The sequence below is a fragment of the Brachypodium distachyon genome, chromosome 1 (assembly GCF_000005505.3).
Source record: "Brachypodium distachyon strain Bd21 chromosome 1, Brachypodium_distachyon_v3.0, whole genome shotgun sequence".
NCBI classification, from domain to species: Eukaryota; Viridiplantae; Streptophyta; class Magnoliopsida; order Poales; family Poaceae; genus Brachypodium; species Brachypodium distachyon.
The window spans coordinates 18,783,827-18,795,071 of NC_016131.3; the positions used below are offsets into that span (position 1 = coordinate 18,783,827).

The window sequence follows — 11,245 nt, forward strand, 5'->3', positions numbered from 1 at the left end:
TCCATTTTAGCAAAACTTCTGCCACTAATGATCCCATTAAGCTGATAACCTGAATCACTTCTTTTCTGACAAGTAGATCTTGCAGTCTGGTTCCACCCCATCGACGCCAATGCTACCTAAGCTATGACGCTGCTGATCGCCGACGTGCCCAAGTCCTAGGACGTTTCGTGGCCTCAGAAAGCCAGGCTAGCTAATCCATCCATTCGTGGTTGGATTTCTCTTGCTTCCCTCTCTTAGTTTTGGCTGTGAAAATTCTTAGATAGATTTTGACAAACTTAAAACATATTTTGTTGATACGCAGGAACAATCATGTCATGCTTGGTATGAGAATAAAAACCAAACATATTTTTATTGTGGCCGGTCTTGAAGCATGCTGATTTTTATTATGTCTTGCTCTAAAATTCACATCAATTTTGCTTAATGGTTATAACCGAAATCAAAACGAAATTAAATGGTTATTACCAAAACCGAATAAACTGAAGTATATTAACCGTATAATCCGAACTGAAAACCGAACGCACACCCGGACTTCTGAGAGAATAATAGAAGTTGACTTTTTTTTGACTGAAAACAGTAGGAGAGAATAATAGAAGTTATCTTACCTGAGCTATCCATTTTTTCGATTCTGTTATTCTTAGTTTCTTGGGTTTTGCTTACCTATCGTTATTCTGGTGATGGGAACAAGTGCTGAGACCTGTGTATTAAGTACAGGACTATTTGCTCTAGCTAGAGCGTACACTTTGAATTGTCTAAGATTAAATGCCAGGAATTTTTGCAGTGGGGAGGGGTGCATTGCCAGTGCCAGAACGTTTCCAGCAGCGCATGAACCAAGCTTCCTTTTTCGCTCCCAAACTGTGCATTTTTGAATGTGAATTCAGTGCACGGCCTAGAGATAATATAGATCCACAACCGTTTGTTGTATACTACCCAAGACACTGATAATTTCTTCTTCGAGCGCTGCAACTGTTGCTTCCTCGACGCAGACAAACTCCCAAGACTAGACGTGATTCTGTTATCACTACTATATGGGCTCTCTAGATGCAACAAACATATCATACGTTATGAGAAGTTACAGCCTCTGCCGGTTGACCTCGCCGGTATGAAACATGTTTTAGGAGAACAACTGGTGGTAAACAGGCAGGCGGACGAACGAAAGAGGCACAACTATTTCCGCCATATCCCTGATAAACAGGACTAGCATCAGAATTTCTATCATTATTACAACCCTGGAAACAACAGGACATTACAAGCACACGTTGACACAGAAAGCTACCAACTATAGCTCTAAGATGGCTAAGCTGCAGTTCCACCCGACATAATATGCGGCTCAAACGTTGCGGTTAACAGTCAGCTAATAGCCATTTGGTAGGTAGCTACTCCAGGAAGTAGTTAACAAAATGTTCCATCAGAAATTTCGGCTGGATGCTGTTCTCCTAGATGGACCGTCTATTTACAAGATGCTATACAGACCCGTTTAAGCGGTAGTTGATATATCTGCATTATAAACCCGCCTATCATTGGCCAGCAACCTAGACCATTTCCTGAAAACAGTAAACATTATAACTATAAATAATAACCACCAAAAGAAACAAGAACTATCAGAAAGTGCTGCGTCAGATGGTCATCTTACAGTGAGGAGAGCAGTCTCAAATCAAAAACGTAATCCACTAACTGAAGATCAATTATCAACAGTCTTGGTGATAATCATTTCCTTCCAGACTTCTCAACAAAACCTATCAGCAGCTTGCTCTGTCTAAAGGTATATTACTTATCTAAGTTAGTCTCAGCTTATTGCTGGCAAAAACATTCAACTGTACGCAGAAGGAGCTTAAGAGGGAATGGACCCTTTGGAACTTTCCAATAGCAAGGAGGATAGGCTCAGAAAGCAAAAGACCCACTCAAAGAAGGTCAAGTTACTCGAGCATCTACCGTCGTGATGCTAACGATTTCCTTCCAGTCTTCTCTGCAAAACCTGTCAGCAATAACCTCTGTCTGAATGTATCGTACTTCTCTAAGGTAGTCCCGGCCCACCGCTGGCAAAAACGCTCATCCGTAGGCACAAAGGAGCTAAGAGGAAATGGACCCTTTGGAGCTTTCTTCAACGAAACAAGAAAACGGTGGCGCGGACGAATTCTTTGCTCAAGAGACAAGCTCAAGTACATGGGGTACTTTGTTAAGGATTGAGCCTCATTCTTCAGGTCATTGACCAAGTAAAGATACTTTGGTTTGAGATTTTCCTCCAACGACAAAGATAACACCTGAAAAGCATGGCGGACACATTTACCACCAGACACACTTGGATCAAACAACACAGGTTCATGAGGAATGATCACATTAATACGGTAATACCTGTGTAAGACTTGTCAATATTTTGAGAATATCAGAGTTTCTCATGCCAATGCTTCTAAGGAAATTGATCCGAGGCAAGATTCCATCCTCAATGCTGTAATGAAGCAGTTGTGGATGCTTTGTGACCATCTTAACGATGCTATCTTTGGGAGCCCCTAGTTCTTTTGTGAGAAAAAGAAATCGAGATTTCCACGCATTATCAATTCGCTGCACCAGAATCTGGGGGCTTAGCTGCACTACTTTGCCCACATCACTCTCCTCGATACCCACTTCCTCAATCAAATAACTTATGGTTGGCTTCAGGGACTGCTCAATACTGTATGACAAAAATGAAGGAGCAGAAGAAATAATTTGCCCCACTCGTGCATTTGGAACACCAATCCCAGCCAGAAAAGCAACGTGAGACTTCAGATTGCTCAGAGTGTATTCCAAAATCTGTGGCTGTCTAACCAGCATCCTCTTCAGATCCTTGCTTTTAACACCAGTGCTTAGCAGGAACTCCAACCTTTCTTCTGCAGAAGCCCGATTGATTTGAAAGCAGGCCATGTGTCTCTCATAGATGTAAGTAAAATGGGATTCTCTCAGTCCAAATGAGCACAGGTAATCAATAAGTGGTAGCCATTTATCATCAAAGTCATATTCTTCTTGCAGTTTCTGGAACAAACTCCGAGAGATGCTTTCGTTGTTCAACTGCAACAAGAAATCTGTGTTAGCTAACATACCTAGCATTGAAATATGGACTGGAAACATGGACATACTCAGCTTTAGTAATCTACCTCTAGTTTGCTGTTCAGGCCTGTAGGATCTAGTGATTTTCTGCCTACTTTACTCCTGGGCTGCAGGGAACTGGAATTTTCTGGACTACCATGTTTGTCATGAGTTTTAGGCTGTCTTCCTTCCCAATTTTCTTTTAGCAGTGACGTTTGTCGTCCTGGAGCATAGAGTTTCAATACAAGTACCAATGTTCTTCAGGCATTTTAATTAATGGCTTAAATATACCTGCTCTCTTGCTCGGAGCACGAGGGTTGTTTGTATAAAGTACACCAGGATACTCCAAACCTGATGGATCATCCTGAAAAGATTAACGGATAAGTACGACATGCGGCAATAGTTAGTTTCTAATATTTTGTTCTATGAGCAGATAAACAGAAGTGTGTGCATTTTTTAAGCACAAAGTTCTATATAATACAAATTCGGCATCTAGTGATAAAATGTTGAGAAAAGACTATTTTACACCCTGAACTTTTGCAGGAGTCCAGAAACAAACCCGAACTCTAAAACTGTGTACTTTACACCCCTGAACTCCTAAAACTGTCTACTTTCAGCCCCTCTGGCTGGGTTAACAAATGGCTATGCTGACATGGCACTTACCTGTTGTCAATGAGGGCATATTGCAGACTCAGCATAACTTGCTTAACATAAAATAGATAAATCATGATGGCCCCTCTCTCTATATCAAGCCTAAGCTCGCAGCCATGACACGCTCTGCATTGCTCTGACATACATCTAAAAAGGCAGCAGGGGAGGAAGTAAGGAGGAAGAGGGGCCGGTAAGCAACTCCTCTTGATATTGGTGCCATCACCATGAATTGATCCAAGATGTCACCAAATTTGATGGCTATGCGTGAGCACAAGCGTGTCCTCATCAAGCTTGGTGCTGCCAGTTTACTTGGAATTGCAGTCTATGGACTAGAGGAAGTCGACCTACGTATGGCCACCGGTGGAGATGAAGCAGCGGCAGAAGGGAGCTTGCTGACGTCAGCTGTGATTTGCAGAAACCAAGAAGAGGATTAAGATGGGTGTGGGCGTGTCCACCAGTGGCCAGATTGCTGATGCCAGCGGTGATGCGAGCGGGAAGAGAGGAAAGATAGAAGGCATGGAGCTTGTGTCCTAGGGACGGGGACGGGCAGGAAGGAGGTGGCGACAGAGGTCAGCATGAACAGGGATACATGGAGGGAAGAAGGGGAAGAGAAGAAGATGATTTCACGGAAGACATGTGGGTCCGTCAATATCTATCCCCCACCTCCATCACCACCCCACCGGCGGGCGGGCGTGTGGGGATTTAGGTATGTATGCTGATTAGGAGCTGGCCTGTAGATTTTGAAAGACCGTATGCCGATTGGGAGCTTACAGGTCACTAACTTACGAGCAGACTTGTCCATGTGAGTGCAACATCATCAAAACAACTTCTCTAAGAAAATCCTGGTCCAATTTTGGTTATTCCAAACACTGAATTACACATGCTTTGTTGGCAACAATCTGCTGTTACTGACTTTACGGAGTATCAACCAAGTTCTTAAACTAACAATCAACTGTGGCACATTATGCAGCACGTATCTCTGATGAAGTGAATGGAAGAGAAGCATCCGTTCCAAACATGCAAATCATAACCAGAACTACATACTAGAAGAGACACAAAGGCAGTATACGCCAAATCTCAAAGATGCATAAATCCAGATACACGGCACATTCATACTAACAATTGTTCGATTAAAGTGTGACTATCCAATGGATTTCCTCATAGTGCGTTAAGCTTTGATAATCTGATCGTAGAAGAGGTTGTCTACTTGTGTAGCCTAACACGGTCGGAGGAAAACATACTAGCTTTTTTTACTTCCACTAACTATGAGTAATGTTTATACCAGGTGAGGAGTTCGCATTTCTCCAATGACACGAGCCAAGGAGTAAAGCAAACCCTGCTCTGACGATGACAGGTTGGCAACGGGGGGAGCTCACCTCGCTCTCGTCGCCCTCGTCGTCCTCCTCTTCCTCGTCATCCTCGTCGTCGAGGTCGTAGTACGGGTAGCGGGACCGCCGGGAGCGGCGGTTAGGCTTGAGGAGGCGCACGTTGGTCTGGAGCGAGAAGGCGACCCCGGCGGCCGCGCAGCGGGCGGCTGCGGGCGGGAAGAGGAAGCACGGGCGAACGGAGCGGCCGAGCGCGGCGAGCGGCGGCTGCGGCCGATGCAGCGGCAGCTGCTGCAGCGCCATGAGCGAGCGTACGGCGGCCTTGGATGATTTTTGGATTTTTATCTGCGGCGGTGGGGGATGGATTGATTCGGTTGGGGTTTGGATGAGGACGACGAAAGAATCTTCTGCGGCCTACGTGGAGCGGCGGAATCAGGCGAAGGGAGGAGGTGGGGTTTAAGGCCACTGGGCCGGGCCGTTGGGCCGACCATTCGTATTTTTCGTTGTCAAAACTCAAATATTTTAGGGCCGTAGTTGTGGGTAACGGGTAACCACGTTGGGCCAGAGTTTTCGTATTTTTCGCGCGAGCGGACTGGCCTACGACAAATCGATTTCAATCTCCTGTCGTGTCTACGGGTGGTGCGAGAACGGTGGGGTACCATCTTGCTAGAAGTGTCAGGGTTTAGGCAGCCCGGATTCTTCATGGAGCCAACGTTTTGCTGATCGCTGAAAGTGTAGGGTATAGGCAGCCTAATGTTATAAGTGTTTCCTTAAAAAAAAGTTATAAGTGTAACTGACATGCACAAAAGGAAGCGTTCAAAAATAAAAAGACATGCACAAAAGGAAGAGTGTGGTGAACACAGTTCTCCTTTTTTGAGTTTCGTTTTATCCGGAAGACACCTCCTCGGTCACCATGCCAACTGGACAGTGGACACGCTTCCGAGTCGATATTTGGGTGCTTACAAATAGATGCTCTCGACGTGAGTGTAATTCAAGTCATTCGTTTTTGCTGTTGTTCTCTATCACTTGGCATGTTATATGCTGCGTGTATGGTCTCAAAACAAAACAACTCAAATTGCTCCAATAGTGTTGCACAGCACGTTACGAAAAGTTAAACTCAATTCTGAGCTTACCTTCCACCTCCAAGTCATCCAATAGAGGCGATCTACCAAGAACCACCACGAATCACCTTCCACCCCGATCCAAGACCGATTCCCTGAAGATCCAGAGCCAGCCGGACTCCCCCCTCCAAGATCTGAACCAATCTTCTCCCCCGGTTGCCCCCTTAGATCCTGATCTCCTGAGCCACGACTCCCTCCTCAAACTCAAATCCCTTGTCCTAAATTCCCCCGATCCTCTCCAATCTCTCAAGTTCTGCAGAGAGAGATTCGAGGAGATCGTTGAGCGGTTGTTCCCCCGCCGGCCGAATCTCTACCCCCCACCCTCGCCGATCCAACCCCCCCCCCCCCCACCACCACCACCATCGCCGCCGCCGCCGCTCCCACACCAGAAATACCGACCCAATCCCCACAATGCTGTTTGGGAATCTCCCCCTCTCCCCTCCCCCCCGCTGGTTGCCCTCCAGCCTTCCGGTGATGACGCCCCCGCTGATTTGGCCGCCCCCTGGGAACAGTTAAGGAGCGAGCCATCTCCGGACGTGCCTCCGCCTCCTGGTGTCAATTCCGGGTGTGATGCCCTTATGTTTAAAGCCTGGATTGATCGCCCATTTCCTCAGGCGTTATTGGAAGGACCTTTCGACGGCGAAGAATCAGCACCAGCATGCTCATAAGACGGCTGCAGAGGCCGCCCAGAGGTGCCACTTTCAGATCCCCCTCCCCAACCCCAAGCATCACCTCATACTCTCCCCGCTCGGCCGTTCGCCTCATGGCTCCGGGTGATGCCGCTGTCCCCGATGACAGGAGGCGTGCCCCCCAACCGGCCGTCCATGCTGCGGCGGTGAACGACGAGGCCTTGGGCGCCCTCCAGAAGCAAAAGGGGAAGTTGCCCATGCTCGAGCGGGGGACTGACGAAGAAAAGAAGGCCATCGTCCTCAACTTGACTAAGGCCCGGAGCGCCTGTCGCTCACGCCTCCTGGCCGTGGGCATCTTCCTCTCGGTGATCGCTGTCACGTCCAAGCAGCTTGTCGACAATCTGAAGCGTGTCTGGCAGGTCAGAGGTGTCGTCGACTCCCACTCCCTGGGAGACAGGCGCTTCATCCTCAAATTCTCGGAGGAGGGTGACTTCACCCACGTCACCCGCGGCGGCCTGTGGAGATATCGAGAACGACGCGGTCCTAATCGAGGTGCTGAAGGAAGGAGTGGACCCGGAGTCGGTGACCTTCAGATCCGTGCCTATCTAGGCCCAATTCAAGAATATTCCCTTCTACCTCCTGTCAAAGGAGCTGACAAGGGTCCTCGGCCGTAAGCTCGGATCCCTAATCACCATCGACAACCACTCAAGAGGTGACATCTGCAGTAAATTTGTCAGAGCTAGAGTGCTCCTACCCATCAACAAAGCCCTCCAAAGGTGGATCCCCCTCGTCGACGAAGTCACGGACGAGGAATTTGTGGTGTCTATGTTCTACGAGCGCCTCCCCAACTTCTTCTTCCACTGCGACCTCATCGGGCACATCATCAACAACTGCACCATGCCCGATAGCAAGAAGGGGAACAACTACAGCCTGGACCTGAGAGTGGACGCCCTCCGACACGACGACCCGCGACGCTGGTTCCTCCCCGAGTCCACCGGACAAGAACGCCGCCAGCATACTTCCACCCTGCCTTGGCGCGCCCACAACGGATCGGCTTCTTCCTCTTCGGCCCAGACTCCACCACGCATGCTCGCCATCGCTAACTTTGTCGCCAATGGGGTTGCTAATATCTCTGTGCGGGAACCGGCCCATGATCCAAAGGCAGCGGAAAAGGCTGCCCACCCCCACACCAGAAAACCCTTCAGACAAACCCCTACAGCCACCTCCCAAAACACCAAGCGAGCACGTCACCAACATCCAACCTGCCTCCACCGCAAGCAAAAAGGCCAGCAGCTGGAAGAGGTTGGGCCGGAACAAGAGAGGACCCAAGCCGCGGTGCTGTCCCAGGGCCTTAGACTGGGGGCTACGCGGCCCCGCTCGGAGGACGGCGGGGATGAATTCAATGAGCCCACGGCAAAGAAACCTGTTGTTCTGTGGCCAGCCCTCGAAGCCTGCCCGGGAGCCGACGGCTTGAATAGGCTGAAAGCGATGGAGAGACAGGACACTGTCGAAAGCAACACACAGATGCAGAACCAGTTCAGCAAAGCTGGGAGGGTTGAGCCTGAGTCTCTTGCAACCCTCTTAGAACATGAAAACAATGTGAACTCTCTGATAGGGAATACAGTGGTGAGCAAGGTGGACGCGACAGACATTGTCGCGGCTGAGGAAGAGGACGGCAACAACACCAAACAAGAGGAGGCGACCAGCCATGGGGCCGCTGGCAAACTGACGGGCGCGACTGTGGACGCCCGTCAGGAACCATGAATCTGTTGTGCTGGAACTGTCGGGGCCTGGGGCAACCCCGAACAGTTCGTGAACTCGAGCGCCTGGTGACAGTCCACAAGCCAAAGCTGTTGTTCGTCTCTGAAACCTGCAACCGTCAGAAGTACGTGGAGAGCCTCAGGTGGAGACTCGGCCTCAAGCATGTGATCACCGTGACTGAAGATGGTAAAGGCGGGGGTCTTGCTTTATTCTGGGATGAAAATGTAGAGTTGATTTGCTTAAATTTCATAGTCGTTTTATCGATGTAATAATCCATGAACCTTTAGGAATAAAGTGACGCTGCACCTTCGTGTACGGAGAGCATCGCACTCACCTCCGCCCACAGATGTGGGAGCTACTCAAAAGAATCCATCCGCTCCACTCTGAACCTTGGATGGTGGTGGGTGATTTTAACAAAGTGATGTGGCAGGACGAACATATGTCCAGGAAAAGAAGAGGTGGAAAACAAATGCAAGATTTCAGAGAGGTGTTGTCTCACTGTGACCTCCATGATCTGGGTTTCAATGGGGCCAATTGGACGTATGATAACAAACAAGTGGGAGAAAATGATATCAGAATCAGGCTGGATAGGGCGGTGGCGACGCCTGGCTGGTCACAGCTTTTCCCTGGCTGCAAGGTCCGGCACATTACCTCCCCCAGGTCTGATCACTACCCCATCCTGGTGTCTCTACTTGTTCCTGTTAGGGAGTCTAGTAAACCGGTTATAAAGAGATACGAAGCTTACTGGGAAAGGGAAAGCAATCTTGCTGATGAAGTGAGTAAAGCTTGGAATATGCATCTCTGCTCTGGGGACCTTGGTAGTATTGCGCCTGTACTCTTGGCAGCATCATGAACCACCTGCAGAAATGGAGCAGTGACACCATTGGGGATCTCGGCAGAAGCATAAAGAAAAAATGTCAAGATATGGCTCGGATGGCTGGTTGTACTGGCGCTGCTAGTCGTCATAAGTATAGGCAAATCTCTGCTGAGCTAGACGAATTGCAAGAAAAGGATGATGTGAGATGGCACCAGCGTAGCAGAATTGATTGGATTCGCTCTGGCCGATCGAAACACGAAGTTCTTCCACAGGACCTAGGGGGAATCTCCGAGTCTCTGGAAGAGCCTCCAGATCCCGCCTCCGCAAAGCCTCGGACCTCATTCGCCGCGAGCAGAACTGTTGGAATGAAAACCTTGTTTGCCAGATCTTCTACCCTCATGATGCGGATGCTATCCTGCAGATCAGACTCCCCAGTGAGCCGCAAGAGGATGTTGTCGCTTGGCAACATGAAAAGAACAGGATGTTCTCGGTTTGCTCAGCCTACAACCTCGCTATGGGACACACCTCGACTGCCAACTCTGGGAGTTCGAGTTCGTGCCCCAACGGCGACAACAAGATGTGGAATGTCATCTGGAAGGCGAATGTTCCCCCGAAAATCAGGGTCTTCACTTGGAAGCTGGCAACAAACTCTTTAGCTGTCTAGGATGAGCGCTGTAAGAGAATTAAGAAAACCCTTCCTAGCTGTGGCGTGTGTGGAAATGGCGTCGAGTCTGCCTTCCACGCAGTCATGGTATGCCCTAAAGCCCGTGGCCTTCGTCAGCGCATGCGGCAGGACTGGAAGCTTCCCAGTGAAGATAGGTTGCGCTACTCGGGTGTGAACTGGGTCCTTGTGCTGCTCGACTCTGTGGACAGCCTGATTAGGCAACGGCTGATGTTCATTTGGTGGAGAGCTTGGCACATGAGAAATGATGTTGTTTTCAGCTCTAGCAAGGAGACTATCGAAGCGTCCGCCCTCTTCATCCGGAACTACTCCATGGCGATGGAAAATCTAAAATCTAATGAAACCACTATGTTGAACTGTCTCAGAGAGACCACGGCCATGAAGGCCACCTTACTGCCTAAAACCCACATTGGAGATCAGTGCTGCACCCTGGACCCGTGTTCGTCATCGCATCCTCAGCCAGGTTTGGCATCCTAGTCCCCTCCAGCACCAAAATGGACCAAACTGAATACTGATGCCTACTTCCTCCCACACACTGGCGAGGTGTGGTAGGGTGCGGCTCTACGTTCAAGTGATGGGAGAGTGACGGCTTAGGCCTGGGGACATGATGGGTTCGTTGCATGGAAAACAAAAATTTCCTATGAGATGTGCGGAAGAAACCCAAGATCATATATAGTAGATGTAAGTAACGAGAGGGATAATGAGCATCATACCCTCGTAGACCACAAAGCGTTACGATCACGAGATCGTTGTTGGCGTAGTGGTACTTTCGATGAGATCGATCTCAATGCCGAATGTACGTCAGCTCCTTGGTATCCACACGTACGGCTTGATGTCATCTCCTTCTTGATCCAGCAAGATGATGGGAGAGGTTGACGAGATCCCGGCAGCACGACGGTGTTGTGTAGGATATGGTGGAGAACTCCGCGGGCAGGGCTTCGCTGCGCACGGGAGAGAAGGAGAGGGGCTCAGGAGAGAGAGATCCAGCTGAGGGCTTGGTGTGTTCTCTCCCCCTGCCCCTCCCCTCTATTTATATAGGGGTGGTGGTCAGGGTTTGCCCCTCCGGATTATTCGGATTGAGACTTAAAGTCATCCGGATCAGTGTCAAAACTAGCATCGACGTAACCCTTTACGACAAGCTGTTCGTCACCTCCATAAACGAGAAACATTTCCTTAGTCCTCTTTAGGTACTTAAGGATATT

At 49.1% G+C, this 11,245-nt stretch overlaps 1 protein-coding gene across 1 annotated transcript; it reads right to left on the minus strand.

Moving 5' to 3' along the window:
• Nucleotides 1-1,144: 1,144 nt before the first annotated feature.
• On the minus strand, nucleotides 1,145-5,413 carry LOC100843823 (transcription termination factor MTERF9, chloroplastic). The gene is made up of 6 exons (XM_010238061.3): nucleotides 5,085-5,413; nucleotides 3,349-3,421; nucleotides 3,126-3,280; nucleotides 2,350-3,039; nucleotides 1,631-2,258; nucleotides 1,145-1,541 (listed from the first exon to the last, which is right to left on the minus strand). Exons 1-5 carry the CDS (start codon nucleotides 5,334-5,336, stop codon nucleotides 1,926-1,928), a joined length of 1,503 nt encoding a protein of 500 aa, XP_010236363.1. The 5' UTR covers nucleotides 5,337-5,413; the 3' UTR covers nucleotides 1,145-1,541; nucleotides 1,631-1,925.
• Between the last annotated feature and the right edge of the window lie 5,832 nt (nucleotides 5,414-11,245).